The sequence below is a fragment of the Rhinatrema bivittatum genome, chromosome 6 (assembly GCF_901001135.1).
Source record: "Rhinatrema bivittatum chromosome 6, aRhiBiv1.1, whole genome shotgun sequence".
NCBI classification, from domain to species: domain Eukaryota; kingdom Metazoa; phylum Chordata; class Amphibia; order Gymnophiona; family Rhinatrematidae; genus Rhinatrema; species Rhinatrema bivittatum.
Window position 1 is genome coordinate 173,639,986 of NC_042620.1, and position 21,958 is coordinate 173,661,943.

At 42.3% G+C, this 21,958-nt stretch overlaps 1 protein-coding gene across 5 annotated transcripts in view; it reads right to left on the reverse strand.

Moving 5' to 3' along the window:
• The window catches only part of ADARB1 (adenosine deaminase RNA specific B1), a 502,731-nt gene that overhangs the window by 411,864 nt on the left and 68,909 nt on the right, over positions 1 to 21,958 (reverse strand). Inside the window, exon 1 of one of the 5 annotated variants that reach the window (XM_029606159.1) lies at positions 21,465 to 21,576. The exons of 1 other annotated variant lie outside the window; for it this stretch is intronic. Coding sequence is in view for 2 of the 4 variants with exons in the window: in XM_029606155.1 (XP_029462015.1) it covers positions 19,894 to 19,905 (12 nt within the window). In the remaining 2 variants the exon portion in view is untranslated. 3 more of the 5 variants (XM_029606160.1, XM_029606155.1, XM_029606157.1) reach the window with 3 other exon arrangements.

A 21,958-nucleotide genomic window follows, 5' to 3' on the forward strand; every position in this document is an offset into this window, starting at 1 on the left:
GCGTTGAGGACCAAGTTTAAGCTGTTGAGTAGATTAGTAATGGATAGAAGACAGTTATTCCAGTAGGTGAGAGCTTTTGAGATGGATTCTGATATTGGGATTAGAATCTGTACATCATCTGCGTACAGATAGTGAATTAGGTTGAGGTCTGTCAGTAGTTGGCAGAGGGGGAGGAGGTATATATTAAAGAGGGTTGGAGATAAGGAGGATCCTTGTGGTACACCAAGGGAAGATTTTGTTAGAGGTGACTCCTTGTTATTGATTTTGACTTTAAAAGTCCTATTGCTGAGAAAGGACCTGAACCAGTTGTGGGCTGATCCGGAGATGCCGATATCCTCAAGGCGATCCAGGAGGATGGTGTGGTTGACTGTGTCAAATGCCGCCGAAATGTCTAACAGAACTAATAAGAAGGAATGTCCTTTGTCTAATCCCATTATAATATGGTCTGTAAGCGAAATGAGGAGGGTCTCCGTGTTGCGTGATTTCCGGAAGCCATATTGTGAGGGGTATAGGATCTTATGGTCCTCTAGATATTCTGAAAGCTGGGTGTTTACCAGTTTCTCTGTAAGTTTGGCAACGAATGGTAGATTGGAGATGGGTCTAAAGTTGGCTAGTACATTAGGGTCTAGATTGTGTTTCTTGAGGAGGGGCTTAAGAGAAGCAGTTTTTAGGCTGTCTGGGTAGCTTCCTTGAGTTAGAAGGCTGTTAATAATATTTGTTAGAGGTCCTGAGATCGTGTCTGGAATAAGCAGCAGGAGTCTTGATGGGATATTATCAGCCGGATGACTAGATGGTTTCTGTCTTTTTAGAATGGATTCAATCTCTTTGGTGGAGATTAATTCGAAGCTGTCCAACCTAGGTTTAGCGAACAAATTGAAATTCTCATCTGATTTGAGAGGTGTTGTATTAGGAAGAAGGAGGGCGAGAGTATTTAGGATCTTCAGTTGAAAAAATGAGGCGAGTTCATTAGCCTTGGATAGAGCTTGTTCGTCTGGAATAGGTGGCGGGGTTGATTTAGTTATTTGTGTTACGTAAGCAAATAGGGCCTGGGCGTCATACTGGTAGTGGTGTATTTTGTTGGCGTAATATTCCTTTTTTTTTTGTAGTATGCAGGTCCTATAGCGATGTAAGAAACCCTTGTATGCTGAAAGGGTAGTTGAGTTGGGGGGTTTTCGCCATCTATTTTCTTTATGGCGTAAGTCCTGTTTCATCTGTTTTAGTTCGGTGCTGAACCAAGGTTGATTCCCCCTTTTTTTTGGATTGATTGTTTTGGAGGTTATTGGGCACCATTTGTTTGCGACTGCTTCAGTAATTGTTTGCCAGGAAGATAGGGCTGAGTCGGGATTAGACAGGTCCAGGTTGGAGAGTTCCTTGGAGAGCTGCTCGCTGAGTATATCAGATGGACATGATTTCCTGAATTGAATGGTGGAAAGGTGCGGAGAGGTGCGAGTCTGTTTGTATGTGGAGAAGGATGATTCTATCAAGAAATGATCTGACCAAGGGATTGGGGTACATGTGGGATCAACCGTGCATGTGAATTTAGAGTTAATGAATATTAAATCCAGGATGTGACCAGCTTTGTGTGTGGGGCTGTTGATAGTCTGAGAGAATCCCATAGCAGTGAGGGTGGTGAGGAAGGCTTCGCAGTTCGCAGATCGCGGTATAGCGTCTGTATGGAGGTTGAAATCACCCATAATCATAGTTGGTAGGTCTAAGTTAATATGTTTTGCTATGGATTCTATGAGGGGTGAAGGGTCGGTTTCTAAAACTCCAGGAGGAGCGTAGACTAACAGAATTTGTATAAGTTTTGACTTGACTAATCCTAGTTCCAATTTGGATTCAGTCTTGATGGTGTGAGCGGTCAGTCTGAGTTCTTTCTTGGAGGCTAGAAGAAGTCCGCCTCCTCTTTTTTTGTGTCTATGGAAGGTGAAGATGTCATATGACTGGATAGGTAGTTGGTTGGTTAAGGCAATGTCCGAGTTTTTTAACCAGGTTTCTATGATGGCACAGATGTCTGGGTTGGAGTCCAGGAGGTAATCATTGAGGATGTGTGTCTTTTTAGTTAAAGATTGTGCATTGAGGAGTGTTACTGAGAGTAGCGTGAGGCCTAGAAGTTGGTTCAAAGGAGACGTCATGATTGGAATAATTCTTTTTTGTAAGACGTTTGTGGAGTTAGGTAAGGAGATTCTCCTCTGGTTGTAGATGATTGGGATGTTGTGTGTGAACATGATGAATGAGGTTCCGGAAGAGGTTTAGTCTGAGCAATATTTGATTGTGACTGGATACAACTGGTGAGAAGTCTGTATGAAGAAGAGATGTCTGTGGACGGATGAAAGAAGGTGTTTGTCTGAATGAAGGGCGGTTTGGATGATTGTTGAAAGGAAGTCTATAAGCTTGTTGGATTGATTGGAGGAGTGCTCAGTCCTCCTTAGGTGTGGGTGGTTGTTTGATCAAGTGGTGGTAGAGCTCCACTTCTGGAGGTCACTAAGTTTGAGTGCTGAAGTTGAGTGCTGGGGTGAAATGCTGGGGCGAATCTTGGTTGAGAGCTGATGTTGAGTGCTGAGATTGGTATGAATGTTTAATGCTTGCTGGAGAGGCTGGATGAATGCTGGACGCTTGTTGAAGAGGCTGGGTGAATGCTGGACGCTTGTTGAAGAGGCTGGATGAATGCTGGACGCTTGTTGAAGAGGCTGGATGAATGCTGGACGCTTGATGAAGAGGCTGGGTGAATGCTGGACGCTTGTTGAAGAGGCTGGATGAATGCTGGACGTTTGTTGAAGAGGCTGGGTGAATGCTGGACGCTTGTTGAAGAGGCTGGGTGAATGCTGGACGCTTGTTGAAGAGGCTGGGTGAATGCTGGATGCTTGTTGAAGAGGCTGGGTGAATGCTGGACGCTTGTTGAAGAGGCTGGGTGAATGCTGGTAGCTTTATGGAGCAATTGGTTCAGGAACCGACGAGAGAGGGAGCAATTTTAGATCTAATTCTCAGTGGAGCACAGGACTTGGTGAGAGAGGTAACGGTGGTGGGGCCGCTTGGCAATAGTGATCATAATATGATCAAATTTGATTTAATGACTGGAAAAGGAACAGTGTGCAAGTCCAAGGCTCTCGTGCTAAACTTTCAAAAGGGAAACTTTGATAAAATGAGAAAAATTGTTAGAAAAAAACTGAAAGGAGCAGCTACAAAAGTAAAAAATGTCCAAGAGGCGTGGTCATTGTTAAAAAATACCATTCTAGAAGCACAGTCCAGATGTATTCCACACATTAAGAAGGTGGAAAGAAGGCAAAACGATTACCGGCATGGTTAAAAGGGGAGGTGAAAGAAGCTATTTTAGCCAAAAGATCTTCATTCAAAAATTGGAAAAAGGATCCAACAGAAGAAAATAGGATAAAGCATAAACATTGGCAAGTTAAATGTAAGACATTGATAAGACAGGCTAAGAGAGAATTTGAAAAGAAGTTGGCTGTAGAGGCAAAAACTCACAGTAAAAACCTTTTAAAATATATCCGAAGCAGAAAGCCTGTGAGGGAGTCAGTTGGACCGTTAGATGATCGAGGAGTTAAAGGGGCACTTAGAGAAGATAAGGTAATCATGGAAAGATTAAATGATTTCTTTGCTTCGGTGTTTACTGAAGAGGATGTTGGGGAGGTACCCGTAATGGAGAAGGTTTTCATGGGTAATGATTCAGATGGACTGAATCAAATCACGGTGAACCTAGAAGATGTGGTAGGCCTGATTGACAAACTGAAGAGTAGTAAATCACCTGGACCGGATGGTATACACCCCAGAGTTCTGAAGGAACTAAAAAATGAAATTTCGGACCTATTAGTAAAAATTTGTAACTTATCATTAAAATCATCCATTGTACCTGAAGACTGGAGGATAGCAAATGTAACCCCAATATTTAAAAAGGGCTCTAGGGGCGATCCGGGAAACTACAGACCGGTTAGCCTGACTTCAGTGCCAGGAAAAATAGTGGAAAGTGTTCTAAACATCAAAATCACAGAACATATAGAAAGACATGGTTTAATGGAACAAAGTCAGCATGGCTTTACCCAGGGCAAGTCTTGCCTCACAAATCTGCTTCACTTTTTTGAAGGAGTTAATAAACATGTGGATAAAGGTGAACCGGTAGATATAGTATACTTGGATTTTCAGAAGGCGTTTGACAAAGTTCCTCATGAGAGGCTTCTAGGAAAAGTAAAAAGTCATGGGATAGGTGGCGATGTCCTTTCGTGGATTGCAAACTGGCTAAAAGACAGGAAACAGAGAGTAGGATTGAATGGGCAATTTTCTCAGTGGAAGGGAGTGGACAGTGGAGTGCCTCAGGGATCTGTATTGGGACCCTTACTGTTCAATATATTTATAAATGATCTGGAAAGAAATACGACGAGTGAGATAATCAAATTTGCAGATGACACAAAATTGTTCAGAGTAGTTAAATCACAAGCAGATTGTGATAAATTGCAGGAAGACCTTGTGAGACTGGAAAATTGGGCATCCAAATGGCAGATGAAATTTAATGTGGATAAGTGCAAGGTGATGCATATAGGGAAAAATAACCCATGCTATAATTACACAATGTTGGGTTCCATATTAGGTGCTACAACCCAAGAAAGAGATCTAGGTGTCATAGTGGATAACACATTGAAATCGTCGGTGCAGTGTGCTGCGGCAGTCGAAAAAGCAAACAGAATGTTGGGAATTATTAGAAAAGGAATGATGAATAAAACGGAAAATGTCATAATGCCTCTATATCGCTCCATGGTGAGACCGCACCTTGAATACTGTGTACAATTCTGGTCGCCGCATCTCAAAAAAGATATAATTGTGATGGAGAAGGTACAGAGAAGGGCTACCAAAATGATAAGGGGAATGGAACAACTCCCCTATGAGGAAAGACTAAAGAGGTTAGGACTTTTCAGCTTGGAGAAGAGACGACTGAGGGGGGATATGATAGAGGTGTTTAAAATCATGAGAGGTCTAGAACGGGTAGATGTGAATCGGTTATTTACTCTTTCGGATAGTAGAAAGACTAGGGGGCACTCCATGAAGTTAGCATGGGGCACATTTAAAACTAATCGGAGAAAGTTCTTTTTTACTCAACGCACAATTAAACTCTGGAATTTGTTGCCAGAGAATGTGGTTCGTGCAGTTAGTATAGCTGTGTTTAAAAAAGGATTGGATAAGTTCTTGGAGGAGAAGTCAATTACCTGCTATTAAGTTCACTTAGAGAATAGCCACTGCCATTGGCAATGGTTACATGGAATGGACTTGGTTTTTGGGTACTTGCCAGGTTCTTATGGCCTGGATTGGCCACTGTTGGAAACAGGATGCTGGGCTTGAAGGACCCTTGGTCTGACCCAGTATGGCATTTTCTTATGTTCCTATGTTTCAGCTTAAACCTCTTGTGCTTAACTCTGTTGGCTAGTTTACAGTAAATGATGATCTAATACTTTTAATTAAGTCTGGTTTCCATTTTGTGCTCTGTATCTATCTGCTCGTGACCTCGTAGCTTGCACACTTCAGGTTAGAGAAAGGAAGGGGTATCTAACAGTCACACTGTTAAAAGCACTGCTTAAAGAAATTACTGGATTGTGGGCTGTGTCCATTATCTGTGTGCTGACCTTGTACACAATAATGTCTTTTTCATATCCTCATTCACCATTTTAAGAACATACTTTCACACATACTTGGCGCCTATCCGATTCCTATCCTGTAATCTTCCGCTATCGCCTCACACTAATGCATGGTGGGATGTGGGGGGGGGGGGGGGGCGGAAGGCTGGTGATGTTGGTGAAGAGATGTGTGTAGCTAAAGGGGTGGCAGGGTAGATGTGTGTATCTGAATGGGTCCCTTGCCCTTATTTATTTATTTATTTTAAGTTTTTCTATACCGGCATTCGCGATGGGTATCGCATCATGTCGGTTTACAATTAACAAGTGAAGAGGTAACAAGAGGTCATAAATAACAAAAATTAAAAAAGGTAGTAGTAATAGTAACAATATACAAGTGAAAGTTAAGGGTTGCAGTTACAATAAAACAGGGTAGTAATAACTTGGAGCAGAGAAAAGAAGCTGGGGTTTTTAACTAGATACATATGATACATATATGCATATCAATGCATTTGAGGTAATAACGAATTGCCCTAATGCTGTGGAGTTAATTTCTATGTTAAGGTAAAGTCAGAGTGATTAGTCAAAGACTGATTAAGGTTCAGTTTAGGTCAGGAAATGCTTTCATAAAAAGCCATGTTTTGAGTCTTTTCCTGAAAGTGGGGAGGCAGGGTTCCTGTCGCAAATCTGGTGGGATGGAGTTCCACAGTGATGGTCCTGCGGTGGAGAAAGCCCTGTCTCTGGCTGTTATGTGTCGCATAGTTTTGGAATGTGGTATTTGTAAGGATTCTTTGTAGGACTCTCTGATTGGTCTATTTGAAGTAAATATTTTGAGAGGAATTTGAAGGTTGAGCTGAGAGTGTTGGTGTATGGTTTTGTAAATAATGGTAATGGACTTATAAATAATTCTGTAGTGAATTGGCAGCCAATGTAAGTCTTTGAGAATTGGTGATATGTGATCTCTTCTCCGGGAGTTTGTTAATATTCTTGCAGCCGTGTTTTGAACCATCTGAAGGGGTTTAGTGTGAGAAGAGGGAAGACCTAATAGTAAGGAGTTGCAGTAATCTAGTTTCGCGAATATTATTGATTGAAGAATTGATCTATAGTCTTGAAAGTGAAACAGTGGTCTTATTCTTTTTAAGACTTGGAGTTTATAGAAACAGTCCTTAGTGGTTTGATTTATGAATGATTTAAGGTTTAGCTTATTATCAAAGATAGCTCCTAGGTTTCTTACTTGTGGGGTTTGTAAATTCGGTGGAGGATTTGCGTCTGTATTACTGTTTTCGGTGGAAATTAGGAGGAGTTCGCTTTTTGAAGAGTTTAGTATTAGATTTAGGTTGGAGAGGAGTCCATCAATTTTTTGAAGACAAGATTCCCAGAATTCAAGAGTTTTAGTATAGGATTCTTTGATGGGGATGACTATCTGGACGTCATCTGCATATAGATAGTGTTTAAGGTTTAATTTGTTTAGAAGTTGGCAAAGAGGGAGCAGGTAGATATTAAAGAGCGTTGGTGAGAGGGAGGAGCCCTGCGGAACTCCTGAAGAGGAAGCGTAGTGCTGAGATTCTTTGTTGTGTAGTTTAACTTTGTATTTTCTGTTTCCTAAGTACGATTTGAACCACGATAGAGCTGTTCCTGTTATTCCAATATTTGCTAGTTGAATTAGTAAGATGGAGTGGTTAACCGTATCAAAGGCAGCTGAGAGGTCCAGGAGGATTAGCAAGTATGCTTGACCTTTATCCAGGCCCATGATAAGGTAGTCAGTCAGGGAGATTAGTAGTGATTCTGTACTTAAGGATTTCCTGAAACCATATTGGGTCGGGAACAGAATTTTATGTTCTTCGAGGTAGTCTGATAGTCTGGAGTTAACCAATTTTTCCATTACCTTGGCTATGAACGGGAGATTTGATATAGGACGGAAATTGGTGGGATCATTGGAGTTTAAGTTAGGTTTTTTTAAGAGCGGTTTGATGGATGCAATTTTCAGGTCGTCAGGATAGATTCCTTGTGCTAGTGAACAGTTAATGATGTCTGTCAGAGCGGTAGAGATGGTGTCTGGTATTAGCAGGAGAAGTTTGGATGGGATGTAGTCTGATGGGTGTGATGAGGGTTTCATTTTCTTCAATGCAGCGAGTATCTCTGATATTGAGAATAGTTCGAAGGATTGTAGAGAAGTGTCTTTGTTGTGATGTAAGTATAGGTTTGATGGATCTGAAGTATTGGGTCTCAGCTGTGTTATCAGGTTGGAGATTTTATTGCTAAAGTAGAGGGCCAGTTCCTCAGCTTTTTCTTGTGCTAGGTTTGCTGGGATGTCAGGAGTAATGGTTTGTGTTAAGTTAGATACATAAGCAAATAGGGCTTTGGAATCGAAAATAATGTGGTGGATCTTCTGAGCAAAGAAGTCCCTTTTAGTTTTTAATGTGGCATTTTTGTATTGGTGTAGAGCGAGTTTGTAAGCGGAGAGGGAGGTTGGTGTTGGTGATTTCCGCCATTTGCTTTCCTTCTGAGTGTGTGTTTGCGTTTTTGAAGTTCTTCGTTAAACCAAGGTTGTTTTTTGGAAGTGTTCTGTTTGAGTTTTTTTGTTGCCAGTGGACAGAGTTTGTTTGCTGCTGTTTCTGTTACCCCTTACCCCTTACCCCTTACCCCTCTTCCCTCGCCAATCCCACTTATTTATTTTATTTGTTTTTATATACCGGTGTTCGATTTACATATCACATCGGTTTACAAATAAATTGAAAGGTGCGGGAAGGAAGTCCTTTCATTTGACAGGTACAGTAAATGTTAGAGAATGATTAGCAGCAATATTGGTAACAGTGCCGAAATAGGATAAATAATAATAATAGTGTAACAAAGGGAGTAGATAGAATGAGTAGTGGCCTAAAAGTAGTAATTGGCATTGGAGTAACATGGTAAAAATAATAATCTTAGGTATCCTTTGTAGCAAAGATACTTTTGGCCAAGAGGGCTTGGGATCTCTGCTGGCCCTCTGCTCCCATGGAGCATCTACTTTGACCAGCAGGATTTGGGCTTTCTGCCAGCATGCTGGTCCTAGAGCACATCTATTTCAATAATATGGTATTGTAATTGCCCAGTATCTCTGGCCAGGTTACTGCTCCTCCTGCCCAGCACCAGTACCTTCAACTAGGTGAATGAATGTCCTTGCTGCCAAGGCCAGTACTGTTTCTGTCCCTCCTGCTGTGCCAAGTTCAAACATCAGTGGATTAAACCATGTAGGCTACGGAGTCCTCCACAGTTCAATCAGTTGATGTTTGAACTTGACACCACAGGAGAGATAGAAGAGGTGGCAAGACTTGGCAGCATGGATAGCATTTACTTAGTTGTAGACACTGGTGCTGGGCAGAAAGAACCGCAGCAGAACAGAGTATCATAGTGTAGCAGAGGATCAGCCTGATGGGACAGCTGTTTAATTTTAGACTGTGCAAATTACAGATGGACTGGCTTCCAAACATTCCCCTAATATCCATGCTGTCCAGAGAAAATCTGGACAGTTTGCAACCTGAAGTCGATGCCCCTTCGGGAACCGGCATGGAAATCCATGTCTCCGGCATGCTTTCAACCTTACAGTCCAAGGATTCCTGGATCCTTCTATCTAGCTCCTCCTTGAAAACTGCCAATACCAAGAAGCAGGAGGAGAGGCCATATCCTCTTAGGACATCAGAAATATATCAGCTACTGACATCTGGACCCCTAAAAGCCACCATTCCCAGGCTTGCTTAGAGGATGAAATCTCTTTTTCACAGGACCACTTTGGGGGGGGGGGGGGGGGTGGATTTAGAATAGCCACCAGAATATCCCAGAGACAGTTGCCGCTGATTCTTGGCCTTCTCCCAATGCAGCTCATCGGAGCTGCACAATGCCAGTACTAAAAAGGTGGAATCCCATGTTCTTTGGATGGGAGGCATCAGATAATGGTCTGTCTCTCCAGTCCTTCCTTCTGCTCTATGTCTAGAAAGGTTAATGCCCTCCCCTCTCCCCACCTTATGCTAATGTATTGCCAACAGCTGATGCAGATCTTTGGTCCCTCAATGCCAATCAGCCAGATTTAATTCTCCTGAAGAGCTTTTCTATGTTAACTAAAGTGGGGAAAAAACCCTCCAGTGTTTCTAGAAGGAGCACCCTAAGATATCATAATTGTCCTCCAGGAAAAGCACACATTGATCATGGAGATCCATGATAGAGATGATGCATTTGCATGGAAGGGCCTTGTTAAAATCTGCTGGCTTTCTCTTTTTGTGGTGCTGGTCAAAAAAATGAAATGACTCAATAATGAAGGAAACATTCCATCTGATGCTCTGATACCGGGCTCACTACACAGCCATTTAAAATGCATGAGAAACCTATAGTTAACTAGAGGGAAGAAAATGACCATGGGGCCCCAATGAAAAACAAATTCTACACTTTGGAGACGAAAATTCAGACAATACAGGGGAGGGAGTCATATTCAAAATAAGTTAAAATTGTGGGGTTTTTTCTCTATAAAATCACCAAAATCTATCCATTCCTTTCTGAATATACTACCCAAAACCTTATCCACTCTCTCTTATCTCTTGCCTAGAGGGAATATCCACTGCTATTAATTGCATCAGTAGCATGGGATCTTCTTGGTGTTTGGGTACTTGCCAGGTTCTTGTGGCCTGATTTGGCCTCTGTTGGAAACAGGATGCTGGGCTTGATAGACCCTAGGTCTGACCCAGCATGGCAATTTCTTATGTTCTTAGACTACTGCAACTACTCCTTGCAGGTCTCCCAGTAAACCATCTTGCTCCACTACAATCTATTCAAAACTCAGCTGTGTGACTTATCTTTCACTATAGTTGCTATGATGAAAGATAAATCATACAAGTCTTCTGAAGTCATTACATTGGCACCCTGCTCTCAAATACATTTCCTTTTACTTGCCTACAAAAGCTTTCATTCTGTAGCTTCTCTCTCATCTTCACTCCCCTCACCGCCCCCACCCCCAATGCCTTCCCCTGTGAACGTGGCTGATTGGTCAAGTCACTCCTATCTATACCCTTTTCTACCATCAATGCCAGTCTCCGTGCTTTCCAGCTGGCTGCACCATATGCTTAGAAGAGATTTCTTGAGTTGCTGTGTCATGCACACTCTCTTGCTTTATTCAAATCTAATCTAAAAAACACTTTTGTGGTGGCTTTTAAATCTTAACCATTATCCCACTTAGAGACATTGATTTTAGCTATTTCTTAATAAAAGAAATTTGCAAAGTCTTTTTTGTCCTATCTGTTTTGATTAAGACTGTAAGCTCTACTGAGAATGGACTCTCTCATTTGTTTTTGTACAGTTCTGCATATGTCAAGTAGCAGCTATAGAAGAGATAAAAAGTAGTAGTAGAGTGTGAAGAACTGTGACTAATGGGTCCCATGTGGATGCAGTGACGTGTCAGGTTACATATGCCGATTAGGGCTTGCTCAAAGCATCTAGAAGTTTTGAAGTAAAATGTCTGTGCCAGGCACTATCTGATATCACCCACATGTGAAAAGTATCATTTTGTTTGTCCTCAGAATTTTTCCAACAACTAAATCATGTTCTAATAAAATTTTTAGTACTAATGCTAAATTAGATCTGATGGTGTCTTTTTCTAGTGGATTTCCAGCAGGACTGAAAGTGCAAAGCAGTGATTCAATCTGTCCATCTGTCTGGGTGCACAATAACTTATAAAACAAAACAAAAACACTAAGGGGCGGATTTTAAGAGCCCTGCTCGCCTAAATCCGCCCAAAACCGGGCGGATTTAGGCGAGCAGGGCCCTGCGCGCCGGGAAGCCTATTTTACATAGGCCTACCAGCGCGCGCAGAGCCCCGGGACTCGCGTAAGTCCCGGGGTTCTCCGAGGGGGGCGTGTCGGGGGCGGTCCCGGTCATCGCGGCGTTTTTGGGGCGTGTCGGCAGCGTTTTGGGGGCGGGTACGGGGGCGTGCCTACGGCCCGGGGCGGTCCGGGGGCGTGGCCGTGCCCTCCGTACCCGCCCCCAGGTCGCGTCCCGGCGCGCAGGAGGCCCGCTGGAGCGCAGGGATTTACGCTTCCCCCGACAAAGGTAAGGGGGGGGTGTAGACAGGGCCGGGCGGGTGGGTTAGGTAGAGGAAGGGAGGGGAAGGTGAGGGGAGGGCGTTAGACGATTCCCTCCGAGGCCGCTCCGATTTCGGAGCGGCCTTGGAGGGAACGGGGGTAGGCTGCGCGGCTCGGCGCGCGCCGGCTATACAAAATCCATAGCCTTGCGCGCGCCGATCCAGGTTTTTAGCAGATACGCGCGGCTCCGCGCGTATCTGCTAAAATCCAGCGTACTTTTGTTTGCGCCTGGAGCGCAAACAAAAGTAGGCTATTCGCGCTCCTTTTAAAATCCGCCCCTAAGTGACTTTAAACCTTGCGTGAAGGTCAGTAGTGTACCTATAACACATATGTTATTGCAGATTGACACTTTTTAGGTCAGTTTGGGGGGTTTTTTTTACACCAACATATAATGTTGAAAGTGCTAAAAATTAACGTATTTATATTTAAACTTTTGTCCAAAGCCTTCTCTCAGAATATTTAAACAAAACAGCATTTAACCAATTTATATGGCAAGGCACAGTGGCTTATTACATAAATCTCAGGCTGTGCATATCCCTCTCATACTGGCTTAGCCCTTTGCTTTATTTCCATACTATAATAAGAAATACAAGAAAGTCTTAACCATAAGCACATGTTTCAAATGCAATAAAGCTGTCAATGTTGTGCGCCGTACAACAGCAGTGGACTTAACTGCACAGCAAACAATTGCATTGACTGTGTCTCTAATACAGAAACATTTCTAGATTTTTTAATTTATTATTTAGGCAATGAACCCTCCAGCTCCATTACCATTAAGCCTGGGGTGAGGCCTTAGTTCAGCTAGTGCAGGTTAGATCAGTGTGGGGAAGGTTACCAGTCTGTACAACCCCTCCCTTTGAGCGTGCTTGAATGGCTGTTCCGCTGGGAAGGTTTTTTAAGCAGCTCTCTCCAGAGAGTCTGTGGGAGGTCCCTTATGATTTGCTTGAAGTTAGGAGGTAATAAAGAGCTTTTTTCTGTGATGAATGTTTAAGCCCAATCAGAGGAGTCAGGCACATCTTGCCTTGGAATTCTGATCAAGGTTGGGAGGGTATTCCTTCCAGTCCACTCACTGGCTGGTTGGGATTTCCCTCTGGGTTTATTTTTTCAGGTTTTTACATTTTTCCGTTGTGGGAGCCTTGAGAGACCCTTGGGTACCACCTAAGCCTAGGGCATGGGGAACCCTGTGTCCAGGGTTGCCCTTGGCAAGGAAGACCTGCCCCTCCACACTCTCAACAAAGAGAGGTATGATGGTGAGGCATTGCAAGGAGAAACTCCAGTAATTATTGTTTGAAAGGGAAGTGACTGATTTTGAAACTCAGGAGGAAGATTTCTGGCTGCCCCTTCCTACCTGAAACAAACATCAAGAGCTACTTGTTCTTAAGTGGATCCCTCCCACCTGGGATCCCGAGAAAGAAGAAGAGAAAAGAAGGAGAACTTTCTAAATGTGAATAAAAGCTTTTTTGATATCTTCAAGGGTGCCCACCCAGAGTCTTTGCCCCTGGGGGGAGGGATTTTTGTGCCAATCTGCACGAGGTTGAAGGGGTATTCCTGCCCAACTAAAGGGTAACTTGTCCACCTGCGGTTTTCACTTTTTCCTCACTTTGGAGGGTGGAGATATCCCAGGTCCCTGTAAGAAGAAGGAGGGAGGGAGGAGACTGTTACAAAGATATTATCCTGTAGTGCTAAGTTATTTGTGCCAATTCTCAATTGAGTTAATATTAATAAACATTTATTTTGGACATTACATCAGAGTCTGGAGTGGTTTTTCGGCACATATAGCCCATACTGAGAAATAGGATATAGCACTCCTCTCCCCAGGACAGAAAAGTGTTACAAGCCACCCCTAACACTCTGGGCCTTGAAAAGGAAATCTTTCCTCCCACCCAACAAACAATCCAGGCCTTAGGAGTAATGTGTTTGAGTTAACCTGAGGTTCCAGTCCCAAAGAGACAATCAAATTCTTTTATGGCCCAATGGAGTACAGTCCATACTCAGGGATAGGATTACATTTTTTTAAATATTTGTTAGATACTTGTTTCAAAAAAATTCTAAGCGAGTTACAACAAAACCAAATAGTACAGAATTAACTCAACCATAACATAATACAAAAAGATCAATCCCCTATCTCAGTATACACATACCAACAATCAAAATAAATAAAATTAAAACAATCTAAGAACCAATATATGAAAAACAGAATAAAACCCTAGATCCAAATTATAACTTAAAATGCAAGCGTAAACGACCACATTTAGATGTCTAGGGAAAAATCAACAGAAGCCGCAATTCTTTAGGCAATTTGTTCCAGAAAGTAAAAGCCATCTCAAAATGACCAACCAATATCAAATTAACTTCCCTTATTGAAGAAACTGTCCGGCGACTCTCATCCTGTAAGCGCAATGCTAGACTCAGAACACATTTACAAAGTTTGTCCAGGAGAGGAGCACCACCATTCCCACTCAAAACCTTGAAAATGAGACAAATACTTTAAACTTGGCTTGACTACTCACTGGTAGCCAATAGATATATACTGGAGACATACGCTCACAAAAACCCACTCCAGTAAGATGCACCTTAGCATTTTGGACCAATTGTACATGGTAAAGTGTCTTCTGAGGGAGATCAAAATATAAAGTGCTGGGATCATATGAGATGAACAGCTGGGAGGTTTCCAGATATGAACAAGTTTGTTTTTTATAATACGCTAAGGTCCTTTTGCAGTCCGGAGTATGCAGGGCTATTTTACGCTCCTGTGCATGGAGCCTAGGAAAAAAAGATAAGCAATACAATAAATTGATTAATATGAAAAGCTGAGAAGACCTTGGAGGAAAATTCAGGTGAGCATATACAGAGGATAATAGACAAGAGCTTGAAGTAAGCTTATTCTCCTAGCTGAAGAAGTCACTGCAATGAGGAACACTACCTTCCATGTCAAGAACTTTAGAGAAGCTGACTACAATGCCTTAAAGGGAGGCTTCATTAGTTGGGAAAAAGCATACGTTCAGGTCTCACATTACAGGTGGAATTTGTACCAAGGTTGGACATATACCATAGGCCTTTCATGAAACAAGATTAACAGATAAGTAGAGATCGGTGTCTACTTGATTATGGTACTCCACTATAGTGCTGAGGTGCCCTTGGACAGAAGAGGTGACTAGGCCTGAATCAGAAAGTTGGAGGAAGTATTTCAGCAGATGCTTAGGCTTGCAAGAAAATGGATCCAAAGCATTTGGTAATACCATTAGGAATACCTTTGCCATGTGAAGGGATAATTTCTCCTACTGGAAGGTTTTCTAAAGGAGAAAAGTATGCTCAGAATTTCTATAGGTAAGTGAAGATCCTTGATCTCGGAGCACTCAAACTCCAAGCTCTGAGGTTGAAGAGTGAAAAGCTGGGATGGTACAATGTTCCATCTTCCTGTGTCAACAGTGTAGGGTTTGTTCTCAGATGTATGGAAGGACTGTTGAAAAGCTGTTCAAAATATGTATACCAGATGTGTCTGGGCTACACCAGGGCTATGAGGAGTAGTTAAACGCAGTCTTGAAGAATTTTCTGCACTGCTCTGGCAATGAGCGGTAACGGTGGAAAAGCATACATGAGGCTTTGTCACCACTCAAGGAGAAAAGTGTCTTGAGCCAGCCTGTGAGAAAAAATATATTTAGTTTTGTGTTCTGCTGTGATGCTATCACATCCACAGACAGTAGACCCCATAAGCTGAAGAGTTCATCAACCACAAATTGCTTTAGAAACCACTCATGTGGTTAAAACACTCTACTGAGTCGATCCGCCAGCATATTGGAGATGCCCAGCAGATGGACAGCAGCTTGATTGGTTTCCACCCAATGCCAGATTTTTAGGGCTTCCTGGCAGGGAGGCCATGATCCCGTTCTTCCTTGCTTGTTGACTTTAAACATGGCAACCTGATTGTCAGTTAGAATTGGGATGCTCTTCTTCTAAAGGAGATGCACAAAGATTGATGAGTATTTGATTGTTCAACTCTTAAAAAGAACCACTATAAAGTCAATCTTCTAGCGTTCAGAGGCCTTGTGTTTGAAGGGTTCCAGTATGCACTCCCCACTCTTTAGTAGAGGTATCTGTGGCCAGAACTACTTTGGAGGGGAGTGAGCAAAGAGGGGCTCCTTCCTTGAGAACTTGCAGGTTTAGCCACCACTGTAACTCATTTCAAAGTTGTCATGATCAGCACTGGAGGTTACAGTTGATCCCACCTGGTATGTAGGCTCCACTGGAAATGGCGGATGTGAAGACAGGACAGTGGAACCACATGGATGGCCACTGCCATATGACCAAGAACTACCAGACATAGTCTTGCAGATGAGCGAGGAGAAGATAGGTGGCTGCAGATGAGCGACATCATAGTCTTCGCTTGGGCAGGAGGCAGGAGTATCAAGTTTATCCAAGCCCTGATAAATCTGAATCTCTGAATGGGCTCCATGCTTGATTTCTTGAAGTTGATCAGAAAACCTAAAGCATTGTGGAAGAGCTCGAAGAACATAGCACTTCATCCCTTGAGTTTGCTGTGGTAAGCCAATTGTCTATGTACAGGAAGACATACTCCCTGGTGATGGAGATGACTGCCCTAGTACAAGGCGTTTCATAAAGACACTCAGGGCTAATGAGAAACCAATTGGGATTACTCTATTCTGGTAGTGGGACATATCCAACTGTAAGAGAGCACCAATGCAGAGGGTGGATGGGTATATGAGCACAGGCATCTTTTAGATCCAAGGCACACATCCATTTGTCGTCCTATATATAAGGAAGGATCAAGCTGAGGGAGTTCATTTTTAACTTATCTTGACATATGGGTTTGTTCAAGCATCTCCAGTTGAGAATGGGCCACAGTTCCCCCATTTAATTGGAAATAAGGAAGTACTGGGAATAGAAACCCAATTCATGCTGAGAAGCTGGGATGGACTATCACTCGTTGTTGGGGAAGTGTTTGGACTTCCAGTCAAAGCTACAGTACATTAGCTGATCAGGATGGAGCACCAAACAATGTGGGAGGGACGTAGGCCACGAAAAATGCAACCAGAACTAAACTGCAAAATGTAGAGGACCGGGGTCCTTGATAATCATACACTACTCCTGCACAAAATGTTAGATTATTCCCCTACTGGAAGAGTCAGAAATAGATTGGAGGAACCAAAATCTAGGCACTGGTTTGGGTTGGGCCCGTTGTGTAGGTTGCTGTTGACAGTGTTCTCTTTGTTGAGGCCTGGCCGGAAGTAGCTATTGATGCTGGGCCAGAAGGGGCAGTAGATAGTACTTCAGAAAAAAACAGTAAGGCCTCCTGTATAAGTATGATCATTTGTATGCACAGAAGTGACCCTGTGCTGTGGATGGCTATTCAGGAGGTGTCAAGAACAACTGCACCGCCACATTTTGGTCCTTAATCTGAGTGACCATTTCACAGAGCTCTTTGCTGAAAAGATTGTTCCCTAACTTTTTTTTTTTTTTTTTTTTTTGCAGATCCTCCTGGATGCTACTTGCTCGAAGCCACACCATACGTCTGGCCCCAGAGGTGGACGAGGTATGTGAAATGGAATCAAAAGATTAATATACTGATTGGAGTAGATGGCAGATGTCCTCTTCTGGATCCAGGAGTGGTTGTGGATAATAATTGTCTTGCTCTGTGGCAGCTAAGAAAGGCTTCAACTTTTGAATGAAGTCATGAATGTACTACACCATATAGAAATGGAGGATGGAAATGCGCGCAGATAACTTTGTCAAGAAAATATTTCAAAGTGCAATGTTGTGGTCCTTTCCAGGAGGAGAATTTGAGTAAATCCATGTCTTCACTGTCTTCATAGCAGATTCAATTACTGTGGACCAGTGAAGCAGCTGGAGTACATCAAAACCTGGTAATTGTTGCATTCTGAGTTTGCTGTCTAACTTTCTAGCTGTAGGTGTGACCAAAATGGGAGTTTCCCACATTCTCATCTGTAAAATATTGAGTATGCTGTGAATATGAAGGGCTGCTAGTTCAGCTGGAGTGTCCAGAATTTGAAGAAGCCCAAGAAGCTTGGAGCAGGGAACTTTTTCTTTGCGGACATGAATGCCCAATACAGTACCTAGAATAGGTGGTGGGACATCCTCTTCAGAGACCAGAACAGGCTCCTGCATGAGGATGGGCACCTTGTTTAGAATACTATAGAGGTCACTGGCTCTGAAATCTCCAGGAGAAGTCCTTACACTACTAATCAAGACAGGGTAAGTGCCCTGTTTATTGGTAGTGGCAGGAGTAACCTGATCCCTTCTCTTGCAGATCTAGGATGGATTGTGTAGAGCTGTGTTGGCAATGCAACTTGATAAATCAAAGTCTGAGGCAGAGCATCGATGGCTTCAGTAGGGTAGAGTATTTGGACACCTTGGATGCTTTAGTATGCTTCAAGGGGTCTTTAAGAGAAGCACGCCAAGGAATCCGGCACAGACTGACAATATTGCATCAGTTGCATCGGAGCTGCACCAGGATCCTTGCACTGTGCATCATGGGATCACGTATAGAGGCTGCAGGTTTGCATTGCATCGGAAATTCGAGCACATTGGTGCCTCAAATGAATTGGAGTTTCGTGTATCGAGCATTTTGATGGCATCAATGGGGTTGCATCAGGCGAGTCGATGCACCATGCATCGCTGATGATGCTCAACTCCTTTTTCAATGAGGTAAACAGAAATGCACCGAAGAACAAGGAACTACTGCGATTTCAGAGATATTTGCACAGTTCCTCAACGTGAAGCGTCCTGGAGCTCTGCAAGTGCGGGGACATCCATTCACAGGCAAAGCAGGTCATTTGGTCATTCTCAAGGACAAGGCATTGATAATTTGTGGCCGTCGGTGAAGGACAATCTTCCCAGAAACAACTTTTCAAACTGCTCACCATAGCAGATTTCTTCTTCTGACTGTACGTGGTGTAAGAGAAAGTAACACTTCGTTACATTTTTTTGTTTCTGTAGCACTAAGTGCTTTTGTGGGGGTGGGGCTGCAGATGCAGTGACAACATAAGAATAAAACTGAAGTAAAAATATTGAAATCAAAAGGTTTTAAGGATTTTTTTTTTACAGAAAAATTATAGGGAAAAACCTCTCATCCGTGTTGAGCTCGGACAAAAAATAACTGAGGAGACTGATGAGGCAATGCCTACATGAGAACTCCCACACATACTCAGTAGCACACAAAGTTCTACTTGATTGGAGAGACAAGTCTGTTAGGTACTGCTGGATGACATCGCCCATATGTAATGTCTAATTCAGTCTGCATATCGATGGAAAATCACTCAAACACACAGACAAAAAAAAAAAAAAAGATAAATCTCTGGTAAAATTAACAAGAAAAAAAAACTCTCAAATAAACTAATTAGAAAGGTATTTAGAATTAAAAGGAAAGGAAGGGAGGGAAAAAACTAGGGGAGGGTAGTAAGGGAGAAAGTTAACTTAGTAGGTAGAGAGAGGAGTTAAGAAAGTATTGCAACTTAAAATATTTGGAAGTTTTCTACTCCAATAAAGGGGTAAGGAAAAATAATTCTCTAAAAGGGAAGACAAATAACCACTTCAGTTGTTGCTCTGCACACACACATACAACTTCATTACCCCTTAATTTCTGGATCAACAGGAACCCAACTGGTGAGCAGCCCCAGATGAAGACAGCAACAAGAGCTGAGAGAGAGTGGAGAAAGTCACAGAAAAGGGAGGCCTGCTTCTTAAATAATAATGTGAGTAAAAAAATTTAAAAAAAAAAAAGAAAGAAAATTGAGGATTGCTGTAAAGGTAGTAGTAGCAGAAGCCAGAGTAAGAGTAAGAGTAAGAGAACTGAGCAGTACTAGTTTCCTTTTTTTTTTTTTTCCTACTCCAAGCAAAAAAAACCCACTCGGCTTGTGTTTTCAGTTACTGCTACCATTCTGCAGACTCCCTAGTGTGTCAATAATCCAACAGTGACCTAACTAAGGATTTAATAAAGATCCTTAAAACTGTGGGTTAAAACATCTTTAGTTTTCTTATATTCCACAACTGGGGGGAAAAAAAAGCAATTTTTGACATTTCAGTGATCTGAGAATCCAAAGCAAATCACGACCTAATATCTCTCCCCAAGATTCTGAACTTTATTTAAATTGGAGATCCTTTCCTGCTAAATTAAATTTGAGGATTTAACTACTTACCGTTCCAGCCATTTTAACAAGGCTTTTGACTTTGCTGGATTAAAATGCATTTTATTTTGCTGGTGTTTTGATTTGCTGAATTCAAGGGGACTACAATATCTTCAACTCTAGACATTTCTGTCATGTATTTATCAATTAAACCACAACCTCTTTCACAAAGAATCTGCCAAGCCACAGAATCTAAAATTCCAAATTGTTTTCTTCCACAACAAAACACACTATGGCTGGAGAAATGCAATTCATAATTTTAAAAACGTTATTAGTGAATGATTTGACCAGAACACTGGTGCAATCTTTATAACATTAATCCACTAACTCCTGCCAGAATCTGTGGGGCAAAAAAACAAACACACACTAAATCCAGTGTGCCCCTTCCCCCTCAATGTGGAATCCTGAATTACCTGTCTTAAGCCCAAAAGTCACAATGCACATTAACATTTATATCAGCAGCACGATCATTAAATTCCCAATAAAAATTAAAATCATCTAAACTAAGCACATGCTGAAATTCCATTACTCCTGATGACATCAGATCTAGCAGAGAATTCCAGGAAGCATTGAAATGACAGGTGTCCAAACAGACTAATAACAGATAATGGCGGATGGCCCTCAATGATCCAGAAACATTTCACCTCACTTGGCTAAACAATCTGCTGCTTTACTGACAGACCCTTCCGAAAAATTAGTACCATCACGTTTCTCACTCGAGCCTGGCCAAGTGCACGATATCGCTGCGAACTAAGCAACTCTAAAGTAAAAGTATCGGAATCCTTAAGCCACGATTCTGAGAGTCACATCAGCTTTTTTTTCTCCCTAATTAAATCAGTCAATGTCTGGATCTCGTTATTCACCAATCTTACAAAATATACAGAAAATGCAACAATTGTTCACAAGGACCATTTGACACAATAGATCCAAGAGGCTCCCCCTTGTTAAGAAGGGAACGTTCTGGGATAACAACTCTCTACTCTTCTGTTAATTTATTACCCTCCCCCCAACCCACCTATAAATCACCTATATATTACAAGCTGGCCCACCATACTCTTCAAATTATTTTTAGTCCCAGTTCATTCTATCCCTCCTACTAACCATACATCTCAGTACGTAAAATTGTTTCCTTGGGCCATAATTGCCACGACCCAAAAACAGGCTCAATAGAGAAAAAACATTTAGAGCAAATTTCCTCAGAGGCTAACACATAAAACCCGAAAAATAAGTTTTGACACCAGTAAATATACCTTCAGCTGCTCCTGCTGTCGGGGGTACTTCAGCCGGAAGATAAAACAAGCTTAAACAAGCAGTCACAGAGCAAACAAAGGAAGCCTGAAAATACTATCCCGATTAAGAGATGAAACAGATACAAGAGAGGAAACCTTCACACCAAAGAAATGATGCAAAAAAAAAAAAAGGGCCATCCAGACTGGCTCTTGTCTCAGTAGCCCTAATGATGAGGACAACGATGGGCGGGCAAAAAAGCCGCAGCCACGGCAACGAAAGCAAGCAACGCGGAGCAGCAATGGCCCAGGAAATACTGTACCAACTATAAGATAAAACAGATTTAAAACGGAAACCTTCACTCAGAGCGATCCACACAGCATACCATCCACCACTCTGCAAGACACTTTAAGAAGTCATCTGTTCTCCGTTTCTACTTTTATACATCAAATGGAAATAAGAACAGACTTGTCCTACAATTATATCGGCGCTTAAATGGGCCGTCCTTCTGCGCTGGCAGTGCTGCCTGTTTGTGACGTCTGTGGAGAGGGCGTGGTCACGGGTTGACGTTCGACACCCTCGACTAGAAAGTAGCAGAAACACAGCAGCTCTTACAGCTCACGGGAATGAAGGTAGCATCAATGCAGTTGCTTTTCTATACCTTTAAGAAAGGCAGTGCTACTCTTTGTGATGTCTCTGCAGGGGTTGTAAAACACCTTATTCCCTGATAAAAAAAAAAACTAACAGACGAAGCACAACAGCAGCTCACGAGATTAAAGGTGCAATCAGTGCAGTTTTTTTTCCGGCCATTTAAATAGGGCAATTCTGTCTCTTGGTGACGTATCTGTGG